The sequence below is a fragment of the Nelumbo lutea genome, chromosome 4 (genome assembly GCF_056320005.1).
Source record: "Nelumbo lutea isolate HS-2025 chromosome 4, American lotus-T2T, whole genome shotgun sequence".
Classification (NCBI taxonomy): Eukaryota; Viridiplantae; Streptophyta; class Magnoliopsida; order Proteales; family Nelumbonaceae; genus Nelumbo; species Nelumbo lutea.
The window spans coordinates 1,674,275-1,696,350 of NC_142687.1; the positions used below are offsets into that span (position 1 = coordinate 1,674,275).

A 22,076-nucleotide genomic window follows, 5' to 3' on the forward strand; every position below is an offset into this window, starting at 1 on the left:
CGGTGGATGTGCGTGTAAGGTGCCCATTTGTGAGGAGCAGATCCCGTCACTTTGCGGATATGACCACGACAACCCATGTATTGTGCAGGCTGAGACGTGATCACAATACTTACAAGATGTATTTATATTTTTTTCATTCATGGGGAGATGTTCCAACTTCCAAATTCAAGACTGTCCAGTGTTATGAGCACGTTGTTAGTACTAATTTTTTGAGGACTGAATCCGGATTCGTGCAGGCTAACGTTGGTTGCATTTTCTAACATCTTCACATGATTTGATATTTTCATTTCCAAACATTTACAAATATAAAAAATGAGATGCTACCTGCATATGCGCTGATGTATAAGTATAACAAATTACTATATGAATGTATTAATTTGATTCCACAGAATCAAGGGTACACGAGAATCCATTTTCAAATGTGCTCTGCTATCAAAACTCGGCTTTAACGTTGCCTGACCAAAAAGATCTTAATCAGGAAAGTGAGCAGTGGCTGACTCCCTCTTTCCTTTCTTTGCAAAATTATTTCAAAAAACTAAGCTTGAAGTTGAAATGATCCATGTTTCCTTTTCAGGGCAACCTAACATAAATTCTCCAAGAAGAAGGCCAAATGATGATTTACGAGGCACCCACACAGAACATGTAATCCGGTTTTTCGGCAAATTTTATCAAGTTGAGTGTTGAGCTGAGCTACATAATAAATACAAAATAAGAATGCAAGTATCAGCCTCTTCCTTCTTTCCCCTCTCCCACCCCATCCCCCCCTATTATCAACTTATCAAAAACTAATGGTGTAATTGAGTATTTGATGAGCTCGTAAGTGAATGACCTCACTAATCAGGACAAACCAATTTTGTCCTTGCAAAAAGAACTTCTAAATCTACTTATTCGATCATCCGCAACTGCAAAAACGAATAAAAATTTTCACCAAAAAAATTAAGATAGTGATACCCAAAAGTTTAAAGTTAACTTCTATTTACTAAAATACAAGGAAACCAAATAATGCAAATTATGAAGCTCAAAAGAAAACCCAAGTCTGCCATCATGTATAAAATCTAGGATGCAATCAACCTGCACATATTTGTTGCATATCACTGAATAAGAAAATCCAAATCAATTATTCAAATTTCTAAATTTTTAGAAAAAGAAAAGGGAAGGGAAGCAATCCAAATAAATTACTCATATTTCACTACACTCAAAAGGCATAAACTATTAAAGAAGCCCATATTTTGTTCAATTCTAATATTGTAAACTTTACTAACATTTTCTAGGAAGAATGACATTGATTGTGTAAATTAGCCGTTCATCTACATTGAATAAGGCAAAAAAAAAAAAATGTTACATGGAGGTATCCTTCAAGATCTATTGACTTTTTCTGCAAACATTGCAAGGTATTAGGATTAGGGGGGGGGGGGGCATTTTTCCCATGAATTATGGGAAAAGAGAGGATAATACCAAAAGTAAAAAGGGAGGGGAGAGGAACTCGATGACTCCTTTTGTGTTCTCAACTAATTTGCCACATGTAAAATTCCCTGGTCACTTCAGGAGGCTCATTAAATGGCACTACTAGTTAACCCGCCCCACTACATAAGCATGTACATGTATGTATATGAATGTTTTAACCCACAAGTTGACTTCAGAGTCATCAAGTATATGTTAATTATACTCGGTTTTGAATTAAATCCAATCTTTTGAATTTAAACATTCTTTGAATGTAAAGTAAAATTTATTAAAACTATAACAAGAGTACAAGGGGTATCAAGGGAACATTTATTCTGGGCAGCTCTGCAAACTTTCATTTCTGAGCCTGATGTAGTACTTTGTTGTTGTGGAGAGGTACCAGCTCGTGCCTCCTTGGGTAGTTGTAACATCACTTTGTTTCCTTTGAATAAAATACCATTCATTTATCAAAAAAAAAAAAAAAAAAACAAGAGTACAAGGAAAGTGACAAGATTCAACAAAAATCACATCCAAACGAACTCCAAAAAGAACACATGAAACCATAGGAAAAGTAAACCAACACAAGCCTTACACCAAATCCCCAGAAAACTAACAAATTTTTACTACAAAAGATCATCCTCCTCCTACTTAACAACACACCAATCAAAGCTCACCTATTTAGCATCTTCAATGACTTGAATAGGAAGCTCTTTTCCTCTTAAAACCATTCTTTGATTTCTTCATCCTTTTGTTAGGCCCAACCCCAAATAAACCCCCTTTCAACCTATAAAGACTATTAAAACCTGAATGGTTCAACAATTCCAATTCTTCTGCCTCCTGAAACGTCTTGTAGCATTCAAGAATTTTCTCAAGCTCCTTGAACTCCTTTAAACCGCCATTGATCCTCTCTAACTCTAGAATAACATTCTTCTTAAAGATTTGATTTGCAACTACTTCTCCGCCCTCTCTAGCAACCCCCCCCCCCCCTGCGGCTCTGGGTGAACTATAATCTAGTGACTCTCTTATCCCTAAATTAAAACCAACCTCTTCATGAGCCACAAAATCTTCGTTATTTCTCTTCTGATTTTTCTCTTCCAACTTAAAAATCTTCCTTACAAATTCTTCACCACCCAAGAAAAAACAATCCAAAAATTTTGCTGACTTTACCCCTCTGCATTTACAACAGTTTTCAAATCAACAATTCCATCAACTTAATGAGTTTCATCTAAAACCACCTCCGCAAGTTCATCTTCATCTCCTCCCTCATCTTCACACTCAGCACTATTAAAAGGCCAAGTTCTATAATTCTTTTCCCTTTTATAGATTCAGATACAAGTGCCTTCTAATAAAAAAATTTATTAGAAGAAAAATACGAGTACAAGGAAGGTGACAAGAAGTCACCTGAGAGAAGAAGAAAACAACACACTAACTCCTACAACTACAACTCAACCCCATTTTGAACAACCCTAACACCTGCATCCATAATTGTAACAGAATCTTCTACTTTGGTCGCCAAAAACTCCATTGATCTCCTCACTTCCTCTAGAAATTGATCTATATCTCTTACCTCCCCGACCAAAGAGTTCTCCATCCTGTCGAATGCAAATAATTCACAAACCTACCATCTTCTGTCACAAGACGTGGATTTCTATCAGGATCACCTTCGTTCACTTCATCTTGATCGGAGAACTTCACCTCCAAGGTCACCGCTTAAGTCCTTTGCTCAAGAACTTCACATAAAACCACATTAGCAACTGCTATCTTTGGAACTCTCCTTACTTGATAATGATTATTCTCTTCCCTTTTTATTATTATTTTTTTTTTGTGATTGCATCATTGCCCTATACAATGATCCCTGAGCAACCTCCTTCACCTCAATCTTGAGAGTCAACAATCACTACTCAGCATTATCTTGACCACTCTCTTCTTTAAACACCATCTGTCCCTATAAATAAATATTGTCAGCGCCAAACAAAGCCATCATCTTGTTGAGCTCTTACCTCCCATAAAATTATACTTTAGCCCACTTTCATTAACTTGATTTCTATCTTCAGTAAACTCCCTAACCATGTGATCCCAATTATCTTTATAACTAAGCTTTGCCAAAGCTTGGATCCCAACCCCCTGATTTAATTTTCCATATTAAGGGAAACCTTGTGGGCCCACCAGTTACTCAACCCCACTCCTAAAAGAAACCCCTTTGATTTATCAAATTTTAACCTTTGTAGTTGCTTGTTCAATACTTGTGTCAAATCTTTGAGAACTTCCCCCTTTTCTTTTCTCAAATAACATATGGGTCCACATGTCTCCATCTCCTCTTCCGAAACTATTCTTTTCCTTTATCCTTCCTCTTCCCCACTCCCCTCTGCCTATTTGACTTCATCTCCTTTGCAGCCATTCAACTTCTCTGAACGCTCTCTCCCCTCATTTCCACCTATGACTCCCAACACAATGGCTGTCAATTTGACACCCAAAGTTGGATCTTCACCTTCCATCACAATTCAAAACTCAAACATCTAACCAGAAATGATAAATTAAGATGCAAAGGGATAAACTGCACATATTTTCTACACACATTGCCAATCGCCATGAAAGTCTGGGTGCACCACATGTGAAGAGGAATTCCAAATATGTTAATCTAAGTGAAGTTCCTACCCTACATATTCCTTGCCTAATGCCATATTACCTAACAGACTCCCTTTCCCTACCTCTTGTTTCAAACCAAACAGCCTTACCAATCATGGGAGACCATTTGCCTAAACACAGCTCTGGGTACCAAAATGTACCTCTTGTTTCACTCTGAAACACTACCTTTGCTCCATCCTATTTTTAGAACATAAACAAGAACAATCCTGCATTTAACCTTATAACTTTATTGAAGTCATACTGACTCCATTTGATTAAATCCCATTTATAAATGTAACTAACACCAGGATCTGAACTGAGAAATCTACCAACTAAACATGTACATAATAGCTGCAATCTTTCTACAAACTTAAGCACAATCCTTAACAACCACTCCCAAGTTCACCATCCTTAACAATTATGTGAGTACAGAATCGTTATGGATCTCAACACTAACGCCCCATTCAAGTTTTAACAAATCCTCAATATGATCCCACCCTAGCATCTGTAGTTTTCATTGAATATTCTAGACATGGGATATTTAATAGTACCAAACATACTATAAAAAACACAAATCGTATATGAAATAAATCACATTATGCAGAACATAGAGCAAAAATAGAAAACTAAGCAATCGAAGCTACAAAACAAAGATTACCACAAGCAACTTAGAAATGTATAATTAGAAAACCCTGAAGTCTATCATTAAGAAAATTCCATAAACAAGGAATAGTGGGAAAAAGAAAGGGGGATCAAAGAAAGTCAACCTAGAAGAGATGAAATGAGATGTAAAAATTTGTCACTTCCATAGAAGTCATCATCCAACCCAACCAAGCTCCGAGAAACCCCTATTGGCTAATGTTGTTCATTCATTCATCTTAATAAAATATCTTCTTAAAAGGCAATTAAAATTATAAAATCATTATTTTTTTGTGTGAGAATTAAGAATTTAAGACCCTAACATGGACTTGTTTGGGCTTGCCTCGAGGGGCGCGACACAAAGGTGACTCGTAGAATCAGGAATACAATATGTTTTACATCACATTAGCTACTTGAAGTAATGCAATTGAGGAAAAAAAGAGATTGTGGGCTTTACATGCTTGAAAATGTTTTATATGTTTGATTTTATTTTTAAATTTTCATTTAAATATGCTTTACATGTTACGTTTATGTATTTTAATTTTAGATAATAGGTTTTTTAAACCAGTAATTTTAAAATTTAAGTTCATATTTCTTATTAATATTATGGTTAATATATTTTATTTTTTACTTTTCTTTTTTAATTTTTTGGCCTTATTTTGAATTTTCTGACATTTTTTACTTTTTTGCAATTTTTTGTATTTTTGCACCTTGCTTCAAAAAGGCGCGCACCTTGGGCGAATTGGCCCTTGCGCCTTGCGCTTTTAAAACACTGATTTTCTATGACTTTAAATTTTGATTTATAGCTTTGAATCTTAAGATTTACAAGACAACTTTAGAACCTTTTTTTATATAGCATTGTTTAATAATTTGGAACAAGATAATAATTTAAAAAGGTGTACCTATGCTTCTTCTATCATTTCATAAAATATCATTCTATATTTTTGCATATAATATGATATTTCCGACATATTTCCTATATTTGGACAATCGACAATTCCATTGACATCAACATTTTAAACCTTGGTGGAAATTGCTAGAAACTAAAGTCTAATCCATAAAAATAAAACTAGCATCTCTACATAATCTCATGAAATGCAGAAACCATTACTCTAAGGCCATGTTTGGTTCAATTCTCATTCTTACCCGAGATGAAATTCTAAAATGGAAAAGAATGGGTAAAAATAGGTAGAATGAGAAAATATTGCTATGAACCAAACACTTTTTTCCTAAAATGAATTATTTTTAGACTAACAAGTGTCCTATGTTACTCATTTTCATTCTTCAAAAAAAAGTGCTGGTATTCACAAACCACCAGCCTAGGTCTCCAATAGTCAATGTTTATCAATTGGCATAGATGTTTTGTAAAAGTACTTCCGTAAAAGTGCTTTTATAAGAGTACTATCACAAAAATTCTTTCATAAAAGTGCTTTTGTAAAAGTATTTCCATAAAAGTATTTTTGTAAAAGTGCTTTCATAAAAGTGCTTTTGTAAAAGTACTTCCATAAAAGTACTTTCGTAAAAGTACTTCGTAGAAGTGCTTTTATAAGTGTTTTAATAAAAATACTTCCATAAAAGTGCTTCTATAAAAGTACTTTCATAAAAGGGCTTTTATAAAAGTACTTCCATAAAGTGCTTTTATAAAAGTACTTCCGTAAAAGTGATTTTATAAAAGTGCTTTCGTAAAAGTACTTCCATAAAAGTACTTTCGTAAAAGGTTCTTTCATGTAAAAGTAGTTTTATAAAAGTGCTTTCGTAAAAGTACTTTTATAAAAGTGTTTCATAAAAGTACTTCTGTAAAAGTGCTTTCGCAAAAGTAAACATCTATGGCAATAGTTTTATAGGTAGAGTTTCCTCAAAGAATGAAATGAGCAAGATGGGGCGTGATTATTTTTCATGCAGCAGGCTAGTCAATTTTTGTGCTATGGGGCTGATTTTTCATTTTAAAAAGAATGTGGCTGTTGGCAAGAATTTTGTAACCACTAATGTTATTCATTCTTGCCCATTCTTGCCTAGAATGAGCAAGAATTAAAAGAATGAGGCCCATAGCAGTGAACCAAACATGGCCTAAGAGTCTCAAATTGGATGAGGACAATGGAATTATTTCAGATTTTACACTTGATGACCTACTCAGAAAGTGGGTGCAGGGGAAGTTGCACTATCCACTTCTAAGAAGCCAAAAGTTATAAAGGATTGCGAACCTCCAAGGAGAGGACGGTGGAAGCTGAACTTTGATAGTAGTAGTATGGGCAATCCTGGGCCATCTGGTATTGGGGGAGCAATAAGGGACAAGAAAGGGAAAATTCTTGAAATGTACTCAGGTTCAATAGGAGCAGGCGGCTTAGTAAGGACAGAGATGAAGGCAGTACGTTTTGTGGTACAAAAAGCCTAAGAGTTGAGAGCAGAAAAGTTGATTGTCAAAGTAGATTGCAAGATAGGCTATCAGCTGGCCAAGGGGGGAGGCAAAGGTTGCATGGTGCTTCAAGAATGAATCTAGACGAGGTAAATGGTTCTCAAAGGATATGAAGATATTCAGAGGATACAAAGATCAGCCAATAGGTTTGCTAATGGCTTGGCAAAACAGGGTGTTAATAGACAACAACTTTTTGGGGCAGTGATGCAATATGTATGGGTGGGGTGGGAGAGCAGAGGATCTCAATATTTCCTTGATTGTAATCACAACCTCTTGTTGTACTATTTCAGCTCATTAATGAAATTATCCTTTTTTGGTGATAAAAAAATCTCATGAAATACGACTTGTATCTGTCAAAAATCCATCTATTTCTATTTCTGTCTTTCTAAATTCAGTCAGCTGGGTGCTCAAGTCTTTTTCATGGGAGTGCCAGCCAGTTCTTTCTCTCATAGTTGGATGTCTATTATTTTCTGAGCCTTTTGTATAGGAGCTGAATGTAAATGATTTGTGCATATTAATATAGGCACTCTTTCCGTACTTGGTTGAGGGTTTCTCACCCTCCCTTTTCTTCTTAGTAATACCAGCATGCAACAAAACCTATTGTAATCAATATCCAAAGATGGCTGCGGCCAAAGATGTAAAATTCCACAAACAAAAAGAGTAAAGACCATGAAATATCAAAGTATAACAAAAGGAACACCAACTATGATTTAGGCCCTATTGTGGAGACAATCCACCATTAGAACCATATCAAGGAAAGAAACCAATATAGATGACATGAGCAGACATTCTACTCCTCCCATTGTTATTTAGTTCCTCCACTCTATGTTTTGAAAACTAGAATGGACCAGAGAGTAGAACCAGGTCAAACCTGAACGACACCACTCTGGTACATAAACTGGTTACTTCTACCAGTCTTGTGGTTCAACTCGCTGATAAAATCAGGAAACTAAACCAGCCTCTTTCTGGTTCAGTGCCTGGTCCAGCTCAAAATGCTGCTTCCACCAAGGCTACTTTTTGTATTCCTTCTTTTCTTATCCGAAGTCGTTTCTGTAGTTTTCATCCAAAAAAAGAAGCCATAATTCATAAGTTAATCTGTTCAGTTCAGTTAATATGTCTACTTGCTTGTCCTTGCACACATTCTAACAGCCTAAACTCTCCATTATTAGTCTATGAGACTTTCTCTCCCTCCTAATACAATGACACTTTCACCATTCTGAATATATATATATATATATATATATATATATATATATAAGGTAGAACTTCTTAACAATGGACACATGCCCAAGCCATCCTAACCTACTTTCCTTCATTTTCTCAACAAACAATGAATCTTGTCCAATCTAGTTTTCCCATAATCCATCCCTACATTTGCATATCCACAGTTTTTTTAAGCACTCTGCAACATGTTACATGCCAACATCCTTATAAACCAACTGGTATTCTCTATTCAAACAACATGTTGGTAAAGTTAACCTTAAAATGAGCAGGGCATTGTAATGGCAAGATAAGATGCAAAGTGATAGATGTGGCACACGAGCAAGTAAACATAAATTCAATATTCATATATAAAAATAGCTCGTATGCAGTGAATGGATGCCAATTAAAGAAAAAAAAAAAGAAAAACTGCATAAACTAAGCTCAAGTCTGAACAAGTAACCTTATTGCATTCTAATTCAAACCTAGATAAACTTTTGTATCCCTTCATTAATAAGTCTGGAAGTAACACATATGGACATGCCTACACATTTTGTTAAACAGAGCCATATCCCGAGCAGGACCTCTGAAACAATATACAAGGTAGAAAAAGTCGATGCACAATTGGGAAAATTAATACGCACAAAACGGAAATGGTTGCAATCAGCTGGTAGGTTGAGAGAGAATTATAGCCAAATTGAAAATCTTTGCAATCAGTCTGTGTTGGGTGTACAGGTGGAACACTGTAAAGCCTTTTGGAGCTAATAGCAGGGCCCTCTTTTGTACACCTTGACATACTTGGACATTATTAAAGTATCATGGATTGCTTGTTAAAAAATTATCGTCTAACCTATGTCTGTGCCTTTTCCCCAACATAAACCATACATAAAATCCCAAAACGTAGCAAGTAAAGCCAGAAGAACAGGGTCTGCATTTCAAGCTCTTTACATGTACTCAGAGAACAGCAGCCAATGATTCATAAGCAAAACCTGAACTCATGGAAGCAAAACAAATAGCTTGTTCAACTTAGAGCAATTCTGACACACAAAAAAAGAATGAAGAAATAAAAATCTTGAAGAAAGAGAACTATACCTAGTACATGGAAGTCAGGTGTCATAACTTGAGGTAACTCAGTGTAGTTAGTTCAAACATGCCTGCAAAAACTTTGACTATACAATAATGCACCTTGTATTGTGAAATGGGAAGTATCATCTTGCCAATATTAACTGAAATAATCCCATTGCCCATCCCTTAGTAACATTTTCTTGTTATCATCATCATCATTCCCACTACCACCATCAATGTAAAGTCTGAAGCCAGCTTTCTCAATGATGGTAGCCATCAGGCAAAGCCATCCTATCCATTATTCAAGATCAAGACTCTTTTTCATAGTTTCATAAACAAGATACGTAATGCTTGCAGATGGCACAACCTTGAGCAGATTCGGAAAGATTCCTTTGTAGAATCCTCTAAAACCTTCATGCTTGAAGGTTCTCCAAAAGACATCTGACATTCCTTTGTAAGAAGCAGCTGTATTAGACCGCTGGGCTTGCATTCTGAAAATCAATAGTAAAAACTAGATTCAAGAGATGGAACCCTCAAGGATGATACAAATCTGTTCAGAAAAAAGGGGGAGCATCACCCAATATTGGTCCCAGCTATCTGGGGAATTTTGGGAGGGGTAGACTGGGTACAGCACTAACCTTTGGCATTTTTTGCACAAAATGGCTGCCCTCAGACTCAAACTCGCATTCTCATGCATGCCAGCCCAAGATTTTACCATTACATCAAGTAATGGTCCCTCCAGAACCATTCAGAAAGACAACCAAAAAACAAGTTCTAAATACATCAAAAACCGAGAACTTACCTTGTTCTGATAACCTGTAATGGGTAAACACATGTCGCTCCAAGAGCACCCGAAATTGTTCCACATCCCAGTTGCACAAGTGGGCCAGGTTCTATGGAAAATATAAACTTTTAGGATAACATAAGAAATTATAATAGCAATCTAATAGCACCGACAAAGAAAGAAAAGGTAAGGAAGACAAAAATGGAAAAACAAAAACAAAGCATAAGCAAAAGCAATGTGGAAGATCTTACCACTATCATGGAGAATATATATTTTTGACATATCTTTTAAGGTCTCATATGCAGCAAGGTCTATTCCTGCATAAGGAATAATCCCAAGAAGAGAAGGAACAACACCTCTGTAGAAGGCTCGAGGCCCCTCTTGAATCCATATGTCTTTTGTTAAAGCTCTGAGTTTAGGAACTTTTCCACCTTCACAAGCATAAGTCTGCAATCGAGTTTTTACAAGATCCATTGGATAAATAGCAGTCTGTGCAACTGCACCTGCAATACCACCGGCAACAAGGCACCCAGAAGTACCAATACCATCCTTTTCTTCCCCTTTAGCATTGACAATCAAATTCTTCAGCATTTCATAAGTGTAAAACCTTATAGCACTTTCAGGTGTTACCTTCAGAACATTTAATCCATTCCCTCGGAAAAATCCCAGAAAACCACCTTCCCGCCATATGTCCTTTATGGAAGGCATAATGCAAGCACGTGTTGTCTGGACTTGCAAAACCACCTTTAAGCGATCAAGAGGAGCTGTCACAGTACGGGATGTTGCTCCTGCAACACCTCCTGCTATTAAATATCTGCTTGCATGGACATGCTTGCTGATGCCTTCTGGAATAACAGCCTGCTCCCCAATATCTACAAGGCATACCCTCTCCAGGTAATGATAAATATTCTCAATAGTAGCCTCATGGGGATAGAGTAGAAGGAAATCTCTCCATTCTTCAAATGTTATAACTCCATTGTTATCCTTGTCCACATGTTCCACAAAACGGGCAAGTTCTTCATCATCAATTTCAATCCCTGCAGAAAATAAACTGCCATGGCTTATAGAAGGAAAACTGACTGAAAAAAGGAAATACCAAAATAGTGCATATATGACTGTTAAGTCATAAATGACTATGGGAAAAGCCACAATTCAAATAATTTTTTTGAAGTGGTATGGTAAGGGATATTTGGTTTTAAGCAGTAGAAAATCTATGGATCTGATCCCAATAATTTTTTGGAAGGGTAAAGAAATTTTCATTAAAATAAAAAGAGAATACAAAGGGAAAGGTGACAAGAAATCACCCGAGAGAAAAGACAACACTAAAACAGATGCACCCAAGGACACCAACATACAAAAAGAAAAGTCCAAAATGACCACCTGCACCCTGTGCCCAAGAATGACCATATAGGGAAAATCTATGATGCCAGAAAGACATGATACTGGAAAGGATTTGACCAATCAACCAGCCCCCCCCCCCCTCCCCGCGTAAATTTTGATAAAAACCCACCTGATTGGTTACCACTTTTATGATATCGGTTGATTGGTTAAAAGTTTTTCCAGTATCATGTCTTTCCGGCATCGTTTCCGAACCCTAAAGTGTAATGTATAGTTTTTTTAACTAGTTTTCTGGAGATTCCCTTTAAAAGAAATAAAGCCTGTGCTTTAGATCAATTTCTCTCTTTTATCTCTGCCACTAACACAGGTAATGTTACAACTGTAAATTAAGCTCTTCTTCCTTGCTTATAGTTTTTGCAACATTGCAATACCTGCTTCTACTCCTAGCAAGAGTGGCTGTCAATATCAAATGAAATGCTAAAACAAATTGCAACTGTTGTGACTGATAATAATAAGATACCAGGAAAGATTGTACTCTGGTAATCTGGTCATGGTGAAAGTTGGTAGAAGAGTGATAGTGAAGTTCAAATTGGGGTAGAGAGAAGTTTAGGAGTTGCAACTGAAGAAAATTCAATGGCTCTGGAGTTGAAACTGTGGCTCTGGAGAAGACGAAGACAGAGAAACTTTTTCCTCTATTTATCAACAAATCAGGCTCAGGAGTTCAAACCCCAATGGCTAAATTCAGATCGTTTGCCCAGGTGGTTGCGTCAAAATCTGAAGAAAGACAGCTGGACGTTGGGCTTTGTGGTTCGAAGGGGGCAGCTGGTGAAACAGGCTTGCAAACTGATTGGTTGAAACAGCCACGTGGGCCCTTAAGTGGGCACGTGGGGCCGGGTAAAGAAAGCCCTGTTTTAAGGCCGAAAGTAACTGAGCCGAATCCAGTTGGGCCAGCAAACAGAGGTGGACCAAATTTGAGGTCATGTGACTGCCTAAAAAGTCATGTGACAGGAGGGAGGAATCGAGCGACACCAGACGTTTCTCCCGGTCTATCACCGTCCCAACCCAAGACCAACCAATTAGAAAAACAGAGAGATCAGAACAGTGCGGAAGGAGTATGGACATGGAAACCCAGGCTGGTTTCCTACTCTATTAGCCCAGAGAAACCAAGCCCAAGGTACGATCGGCAAAGGGACAAGGACGATGTGTTTGATACAGATTGGGTCAGCTGCAATGAAGAGAATACAAATGATGGAGTTTTTACAGTTTCCCCTAGCCCATGAAGTGTGGAAAGCAAATCAAAAGCTTTGATGGACTCAGTGGAGGCAAACGGTCTAGCCTTACTATTTGAAGAGCGTTTTAATGGATTGGAAGTAGGGGCAACGATGGTGGAAAATGCAAGTCCTTCGGTTGAGAGGGAAACTCAGTCAGAAAGGGACGGAAAACCAGAAAACGTACAAGATCAAGGACAAGAAGGAACTGATTGTAGTAGAACACTCCCACTAGCTCTCGGCAAGGCAATGACAGACCCCATACCCCCAAACTTTTCTCCAAGTATTGATTCAAAGAGTGTCACCCCTGGCAAAAGGCTAAGTCTCAGAAACCAGAACTTTCCAAATCCTAGTGTGTCTTCTTCTCAGTCACAAGGTATGATGTCTCCTTTGGTTTTTGTGGGTATTAATCTTTCTTCTAGTCCTTTGTTCACAGGGGAGACCAGCCCGACATCCAAGTCTGCCACTGCCAGTGCTTCGACAGAAGTAGTGGGTAGTGATAAGATGCCGACAGTTGACGGGGAGGAAGGTGACAGAATCTGGGAGATGATTTTGGAGATCCTTAGGATCATGGTGAAGGATGAACTAGAAAGTGAGAGGAGAAAGGGTGGGGAGGGTGACAGTCCTCTTTCAAAGCCAAAAGAGGTGAGGAAGGAGTTAGAAGCTTTGACTACAAGGAAAAAAGGGTCACAAAAAAATAATAGGAGAGGTAGGGTTAGAAAAAGGGTCAGAAAGGGAAAGTTGAGTGAGCAAAAGGGTTAAAGCAAGATCACAGGAGGCTCAAACAAGAAGAGGAAGAAGAAACTAACTGAGGTGGAGAGGTTGCGATGTGATGTAGTGTATGACAAAGGGAGCGTTGAGAGAAAAGATAGGAAAAGGTAAAGCAAAGGGTGTGAATAAAAAAGGGGGACAGAGTTTAGTTTGTTTCTACATAAAGATTTTAAGCTGGAATGTAAGAGGTTTGGGAAGAGCAATAAGAGAGCTGTTAAGAAAGGAGAAGCCAGACTTTATGCTGATTCAAGAGTCCAAATTGATGGATGTGGATAAGACAGATTTGGACTGCTAGGGGAATTAGTTGGGCCTTCTCACAATCTTGGGGATCTTCTGGAGGATTCATCACTATATGGAAGAGCGATAATTTTGAGTGCATGGAAGAACTGATAGGAAACTTTTCAGTCTCAATCAAGATAAAAAGAAAGACAGATGGTTTTGTTTGGGTTCTAACCAATGTCTATGGGCCGAATTCTTACAGGGAGAGAGAAGATTTCTGGGAAGAGCTGGCAGCAATCAGGGGTCTGTGGGAGGGCCCATGGTGTTTGGGGGGTGATTTCAATGTGATTAGGTTCCTTCAGGAAACAAATAACCCTAGCCATAGGATTACCTCCAGTATGAGAAAATTCAATCTTTTTGTAGATACAAATGAACTGAGAGAGCTGCCCCTTCTTCAAGCAAAGTTCACTTGGTCCAATTTTCTAGAGATACCTATTTGTTGCAAGCTAGACAGATTTCTCTTTTCTTTAGATTGGGAGGAAAGGTAGCGGAGTCTAATGGTTAGGGCCTTACCTAGAACTACTTCGGATCACTGTCCTATCACCATCTCTGAAGAAATAGTGGGAGGAGAGCCCTGCCCTTTTAGGTTTGAGAACATGTGGCTGCCACATCCGGATTTCAAATCAAAAGTGAAAGAATGGTGGGAAGAAGACCAAGTGGAGTTTAGATGGAAGGGTTTTAGATTTTACAAAAAACTGCAAAGGTTGAAGGGCAGGATCAAAGAATGGAATAAGGAAGTTTTTGGGTCTTTGGAGGAAAGAAAGACACACATCTCACATAGAATAGAGGAATTAGATGAGCTGGATGGGGAAAGGACAATAAGAGAGGAAGCGAAATCTGAGAGGTGGAGACTAAAGCATGAGCTGGATGAGATTTTGAGGGAAGAGGAGATTTTCTGCAGACAGAAATCTAGATGTAGGTGGCTAAAGGAAGGTGATGGAAATACAAGTTTTTTCCACTTAGTAGCAAATGGGAGAAAAAGAAAAAACTCTATTGTTCAGCTAGTGTGGAATGGGCAAACCCTAACTAGGGAAGGGGATATAGCACAGGCTTTTGTGGATCACTTCAAAGGTATTTTTAATAGTCAGGGAGGCTCCAGAGAGACCCTAGAAAATTTTGATTGGAGAAGAGGTGTTAGGGTATTGATGGAATCCCTGGAGAAGGTTTTTGAAGTCCAAGAAATAAAAGAATCTATATTCTCTATGGAAAGATCCAAAGCCCTGGGCCCAAATGGTTTTACGATGGCTTTTTTTCAAGATTGCTGGGAAATTGTGGGTGCTGATTTAGTGGAAGTTTTTGCTGAATTCTTTGAGAGGGGAAAATTCAACTCAGGGGCAAATGCTACCTTTATCACTTTGATCCTTAAGACCCTAGATGCCTCCCACCCAAAAGATTTTAGACCCATAAGCCTTGTGGGTAGCATGTACAAAATTATCTCCAAGGTGTTAGCTGAGAGGATTAAAAGAGTTCTTCCATCTTTAATCTCTCCAAATCAAGGGGCTTTTGTGTTTGGAAGACAAATAATAGACCAAATCCTTATTGCAAATGAGTGTATGGAGTTTAAAAAACAGAGAAACGAAAAAGGGCTAATTTGCAAATTGGACCTGGAGAAAGCCTATGATTTGGTGGATTGGGATTTCCTTCTAGAAGTGTTAAGGTTGAGAGGTTTTGGAGCGAGATAGTGCAAATGGATAAGGGGTTGTATTTCCTCCTGTCATTATTCCATTTTGGTTAATGGAGTTGCCAGAGATTTATTTCCAGCTAAAAGGGGCCTTCAACAAGGTGGCCCCCTGTCCCCCTTCCCCTTCACTCTAATAACAGATGTGTTTAGTGATTTGATCTCAAGGGCTGATGCCAACAATTTGATACGAGGTTGGAGAATTGGAAGGAATAATGTGGTGGTTACCCATTTACAATTTGCAGATGATATTCTAATTTTTTGCGAAGGAGAAAGGGAGGAATTGACAAATTTACAAAGGGTGGTATCCCTTTTTGAAAAGGTCTCCAACCTCAAAGTAAACTGGAGCAAAAGTTGTGTAGCAGGATTAAGTAAGGAAAGAGGAGAGGTTGAAAGCCTAGCTAGTTTGTTGTGTTGTGAAGTAGGTGAGTGGCCTCTACAGTACCTTGGTCTACCCTTGGGAGGGAACCCGACTTCTGTCAGCTTCTAGGATCCGGTAGTGGAAAGATTCACAAAAAGGCTTGCTGGCTAGAAGAGAAACTACATTTCTCTACGGGGTAGAATAACACTAATAAATTCAACATTGACTAATTTGCTAGTCTATTACCCCTCAACCTTTAGGATCCCCTTAAAAGTGGCCAATAAACTGGAGAAACTGATGAGAGACTTCTTGTGGGAGCCAGGGGATACAAAAAATGATCATTTGGTAAAGTGGGAGGTGGTTTCAAGGAGTAGGGATAGTGAAGGCCTAGGGGTAGGAAACATTAAACTTAGGAACTTGGCACTGCCGGGTAAATGGCTATGGAGGTTTCCCTTAGAACAAGAGAACTTATGGCATAAGGTAATTGTAAGCATCCATGGCATGGCAGACAACGGATGGGACACTGGCCTTGATCCTAGGGCAACAAGGGCTTCTCCTTGGAAAGGAATTCACAATTTGCTACCATCTTTCCTTCAACTGGTAAGGTATGATGCTTGTATGGGTAACAAAGTCCGTTTCTGAGAGGATATCTGGCTTGGGGACATTCCTCTCAAAGACAGATTTCCACCTATTTTTTCTTTGTCCCTCAATAAAGGGAAAGTGATTTCTTCATTGCTTGTTAATGAAAACTCTTGGGATCTAGGATTAAGGAGAGGGTTAAGGGAACATGAAATGGGCTTAGTAGATGAACTAATTTCCCTTCTTAATACTACATTCCTAGACCTCTCTTACCAGGACAACAGAATTTGGTCAGAGTCCCCCTCTGGCTCCTATACCTGTGCCTCTTTTTTCTCTTCCCTCCTTCATTCCTCACACCCAAGAGACTCCTTTCCTACAAAGGAAGTCTAGTGTAGTCCTGTACCCCCAAAAATAAGAGCCTTTTGTTAGGAGGTGGTGCTCCAAAAAATTAATACTCTGGATAATCTACAAAAAAGAAGGCCAAATCATTGCCTCTCCCCTCATGTTTGTTGCCTTTGTTTAGGAAATGGTGAGACAGTTACACATCTGTTACTTTCTTGTCCCTTTGCTTCTTGTGTGTGGAATTGGTTCTCTTCCTTATTTGGTTGTAGGTGGATCTCTCCTCCAAATGTGACAAGTCATTTCAACCCAAGCTTCTTCCTCCTATCAAAGAAAAGGGGGAGAGTGATGTGGAGGGCAACAAGAGCAGCCATTCTTTGGTCCTTATGGAAAGAAGGAATAACAGAATATTCCAAGGGGCACAAAGATCAACAGAACAAATTATTGACTGTGTAGCCATTAAAGTCATACATTGGCTGAAAGTAAGTGACTTATTTAAAGACTTTTCAGTGGATGATATACAAAGGGGATGGTCAGCAGTGGCAAACTCTTCAACCAAACAACCTGTCCCTCAGCCTTCTTGGACACCTGCAGCACAACAAAGGGTCAAATTAAATTTTGATGGAAGCTCCATGGGTAACCCAGGACCCTCGGGAGTTGGGGGAGTCTTTAGGGATGGGGAGGGCAGAATGGTGGCACTATACTTTTGGTCCCATAGGAGTGGGAGACTCTATGAGAGCTGAAATTTTGGCTCTACTACAAAGCCTGAGATTTGCAAAACAATGGGAATTTCAGAACTTGGAGGTGGAAGGGGACTCTAAATTGATAATAGGGTGGCTGCAAACAAAGAGTTTGGGTGTATGGAAGTTTAGACAGCAAATAAGGGAAATAATATGCTTGGCAAGGGAAGTTGGAGTAACCTTCAAATGGGTAAGGAGATCAGCAAATTCTGTGGCAGACAGCTTGGCAAAACAGGGGACCTTCAGGGAAAACTTCTTTTGGGCTGTACTGTAATTCTTGATGTCATGTTGGGGTCAACACTCTTTGTTTGAGTGGTTGACAGTGCAAGATGTAATTTGATATCCTTAATGAAAGTCACCGTTTCCAATCAAAAAAAAAAAATCAATGGGAACACAAGGGAGGTAGGGGGGAAGAAAGGTCAGGAGGAGGAGGAGGACTGGAGGAAGAGCTTTTAAAGTGTAGGGAGGAGGATGACAACGAAGAAAAGGGTGTGGGAGAATTCTTGGAGATTACTAACAGCACAAAATCTAAGAAGAAAAATGGTTTTGATACAGATCCAGGGCCAGTTGAGTTTGAATCTTGTTTTTCCCCATGGAAAGACATTGTTGGTGTCCTGCCCGCTTTCTCCCCTTTCATTAGGCATGATGCATGCTTGGGTAATAAGGTTCATTTTGGGGAGGACACTTGGATTGGGGACTCTCCTGATCTCCTCTTAAGGATAGATTCTCGATCATGCATTCCCTCTCTATGAACAAATTTAAGATTATTTCTTCTTTTTGTGTCTTTGAGAATTAATGGGATCTAGGATTAAGGAGAGGTTTGAGGTACTCAGAAGTGGGATCGACACATGAACTATTTTCTCTTCTAAACTCAGTGTATTTGGACCAGTCTTGTCCTAATAGTAGATTTTGGACCGAGTCCTCTTCAAGCTGCTATTCTTGTTCTTCCTTTTTTTAATGCTCTAGTACTACCTACTAACTTGGTTACATACTTACATCCTTTCCTATTAAAGAAGTATGGTGTGCTCCAATACCTTCAAAGGAAAGGGCTTTTTGTTGGGAAGTGGTTCCCAAAAAATTAATACCTTGGAAGTGATTCAAAGAAAAAGACCAAATTGGTGCTTGTCCCCACATGTCTATAGCCTTTGCTTGAGGAGTGGTGAGACAATGAATACCTATTATTTATTAATATCTTGTCCTTTTGTTGCTCTTATTTGGGGTTGGTTCTCCTCTCTCTTTGATTGCAGGTGGAATCCTCCCTCAAGTGTAAATCTTTTTTACCCTAGTTTCTTTCAACAACCAAAGAAGAAGGTAAGGGTGATGTGGAGAACAAGGATAGCTATCTTGTGGGCAATTTGGGAAGAGAGAAATAACAGGATTTTCCAAGGGAAAGAAAAAACAGTTCCTGAACTTATAGAAAGGATCACCATCAAGGCCATACATTAGTTGAAAACTCTAGACTTATTCAAGGATGTCTCTATAGATGACTTAACTAGAGGTTGGAGCATAATGGCAGGGTCTTCTGTTTCATCTTCTACCATTCAAGAGGATTGGTCTTCTAATCTTTTCCTATGCAGTGTAATGTGAAACTAAACTTTGATGGAAACTCTATCGGTAACTCAGGCCCCTCTAGAATAGGGGTGTTTTTATAGATACGAGAGGAAGAATCTTGGCCATTTTTTCTGGCCCAATAGGGTTGGGTGTTTCTCTTAGAGCATAAGTGTTGGCCCTCCTCTAGGGGCTCAAATTGGCTAAGCAATTGGGCTTTCAACAGTTAGAAGTGGAGGGACACTCAAAATTAGTAGTAGGCTGGATGCAAACAAGGAAGCTGGGTGCACATTTTAAATGGACTAGGAGGACAGAAAATGCTTTACCAGACACTCTAGCAAAGCAAGGATTTAATCGGGAGTCTTTGTTTTGGGCTGTTTTGTAATCTGATTATTTGATGAGGGGTCACCTTATGTCTCTGTAGGCAACAGTTGTATTTCTTCTCATATTAAGCTAATGAAAGTTACCATTTCCTCTCAAAACAGAAAAGGAGAGAAAGAAGTCAATGGGGGCTTTTCGAGCAGTAGTTTATAATGGGAAGCAGAGCTATAGGACAAGAACTCTGTAGGAATATAAAGGGGTGGAAGATGAGAGTGATGAAGGATTCAAATGAAAATGAAATAATGATTGATGAAACCCATAAATAGAATTTATGGGGGGGGGAGAGAATTTACAAGGAAAAAGTTTAAGGATCTGGAAGAAAATTGTGGGAGGCCAATCATGTGGAAAGGAAAAGAAAAGTTGATTTCTGACAAGAGCGAAGCCAGTGAAAGAAAAAAGAAAAGATGATTGATGAAGCACAAAACAATAGGTCTTCGGAGGCTGTTAGGGGATGGTTGCAAGGAGGAGCAAGGGCCGGCAGTGGGACAAATCTTCAAGAGGAATGTGGCTTTAGAATTAGAAAGAATAATTGAAAACTCCAAGAACTTGAAGAATTCAGAGACTGTTCTTAATGCAGTAAGAAGGTTCAGATCCCAGAAACAGACAAGAGTGGCACAAGTTTCAAAAAGCTTTTGCCAGATTTGGGGGGGGCTTGTCTTAAAGAGAAGCAAAGGGGTTCTGGTTCCAGGGGGCTTGTCCTAAAGAGAAGCAAAGGGGTTCTGGTTCCAGTTAGCAAAGAGGTTCAATGATGGAATCGTGTTGCAGGCTATGTGTCAGTTCTTTTGAAGTTGGATTTAGTGGGTATGCTCTTAGTTTGTTGATCTTGGGAGATTAGGCTTTCAGGATGGTGCTCTAATTGTAAGAATGGATCTGGGTAGGGTCAGGAGTAGATTTTTGCTTTTCTTCCTGTTGTAAGGATTGCAGGGCTGTGAAAGAGATTGGCTTTTGGGGGTCTATAAAAAAAAAGTTAGTAGAAGAGTGAAAGCTTGTGGCCGTGGGTGAATTTGTGAATTTTCTCCAACAGGTAAGAAGCACCCAATAATAACTACTTTAACGGTAGCTATTTATGCGTATTACTACTTTTTGCAGGATAACAACAGAAAAAGAAAAAAAAAAGGGTAAATAAGATTAGTATAAGATAGAAAATATGGAATACCAGCTCTAACAAGGGCGTCCCAGAGCTCTTCTGGTAAAATGCAACCATTATGCTCAACATCAATAGCCTGAAAGATGCGATAAAGCTCAAGTTCTTTGTCATCCATATACCGTCGGAACTCTTGGTAATCTACCCGGCCATCTCTATTTGCATCACAGACCTTTAAAAGATCCTTTGCGTACTTATATTCCGCAGGTATCTGTAGTGCAGAAAGGCCTGCCTCAATCTGCGCATAGTCCAAAAATCCGACATTCGCAACATCGAAGAAATTAAAAAGACTGCGGATCCTCAGCTCCCTCTCTTCCTTGGTTTCACGCAGTGCTAGAAGGACATGATCCATGGACACAGGCCCCGATGTCTTGACAGGATTGCAACAACCTGAACGCCGTTCATCTTCCGATGTCTTCTTCGTCTCCATTTTTGAAAAATCTACGTGTTTGACGGCCTGCCCCGCCCCAGACATTCCTTAAAATTCCTCCACCAGAAGAGAACAAAACCTGGTTTTTATGAACTTCTCAGTTTTCAACGACGAGGTTGAAGCTCGAGATCCAAATCGAATGTCATAAAATAGAAAAAGAGAACCGACATAGAACACTTCTAAGCAAAAATCACGAGATTTAAACCAATCAAAAAAAAAAAAAAACACGAGCCTGAGATGAATAGAAGACGAACTAACCAATTTTGCAGCCGCTTGAGATAAAAAGGGGAAAACCTTAAAAAATCTGAAAATTCGGAAAAAGATTTAAAGATTTCCAGATGGGCGGAACAAGCTAGAATCTTCCAAGCGGTAGTAACAGAATAAGAAGCAGAGAGAAGGAATAAAAGAAACGTTATGTGTAAGAACAGAGTCAGCGGAATATGACGACAATTGATGAATTCTTACAGGCAATCGCCGGACTAACTGCCGTGGGGACAAGAAAGAAAAAATGATAGATGTATGGAGAAATTATAATAGAGGCCCCACGTGCCAATCAAGAAAGGTTTACTTTCAGATCATCTTGGGGCGAGTTCTGCCGGAGATCGGCCGGGAGAAAGGAGGATCTCCGGCAAGGTCAGATAGCAAGAACGTGGCCATGAGAGATTGGTGTTTGATGGAACGACATGCATATATCTGCTGTAATCCCGATGTAAAAGTTTAGACTTGAGTTAAGACTTAAGAGAGGAAGCAGAGAGAGCGAGGGGTGGGGGTGGTATGTGAGATTTTTAAGAAAAAGAGAGAATGTGATATTTTAATTAATTAATAATTAATATCAGAATTACGATAAATGTGAATAAGAATATAACTTTCGCATATCCATTTTTGGATGTGTGGTCTGGCGTTGGTTTGCGCCGAAGCAGGTTAACAGCCCAAACCTATTTTATATTTAATTTACTGCAGTATTAATTAAACTATTATAAAAAAAAAACATCCTCTAAATCATTTTCGATTTTTGGGTAGTGATGAAGGGAGATTTGGCCCGACCTCGCAATCA

General features: G+C 38.8%; 1 protein-coding gene across 12 annotated transcripts; it reads right to left on the reverse strand.

Moving 5' to 3' along the window:
• Positions 1 to 343: 343 nt before the first annotated feature.
• On the reverse strand, positions 344 to 21,864 carry LOC148853328 (calcium-dependent mitochondrial ATP-magnesium/phosphate carrier protein 2-like). 12 transcript variants are annotated; one of them, XR_016094872.1, is made up of 7 exons: positions 21,281 to 21,780; positions 20,605 to 21,101; positions 10,418 to 11,203; positions 10,185 to 10,275; positions 9,410 to 9,873; positions 830 to 902; positions 344 to 685 (listed from the first exon to the last, which is right to left on the reverse strand). XR_016094872.1 is itself a non-coding variant. In XM_088941160.1 (5 exons), exons 1-5 carry the CDS (start codon positions 21,065 to 21,067, stop codon positions 885 to 887), a joined length of 1,482 nt encoding a protein of 493 aa, XP_088797286.1. In that variant the 5' UTR covers positions 21,068 to 21,864; the 3' UTR covers positions 767 to 884. The 12 variants fall into 12 exon arrangements, 2 of the variants coding, with proteins under 2 accessions (XP_088797286.1, XP_088797285.1); XR_016094873.1 differs by having other exon boundaries at positions 344 to 690; XR_016094876.1 differs by having other exon boundaries at positions 9,750 to 9,873; positions 20,605 to 21,864.
• Between the last annotated feature and the right edge of the window lie 212 nt (positions 21,865 to 22,076).

What these genes read in the sequence shown, in the direction of transcription:
- LOC148853328 (XM_088941159.1), bottom strand. Translation starts at nt 21,067, where the DNA reads ATGTCTGGGGCGGGGCAGGCCGTCAAACACGTAGATTTTTCAAAAATG. An exon ending in ATATATTCTCCATGATAGTG is followed by an intron (nt 10,276 to 10,417) that starts GTAAGATCTTCC and finishes TATTTTCCATAG; the next exon opens with AACCTGGCCCACTTGTGCAA. An exon ending in TTACAGGTTATCAGAACAAG is followed by an intron (nt 9,874 to 10,184) that starts GTAAGTTCTCGG and finishes ATTGATTTTCAG; the next exon opens with AATGCAAGCCCAGCGGTCTA.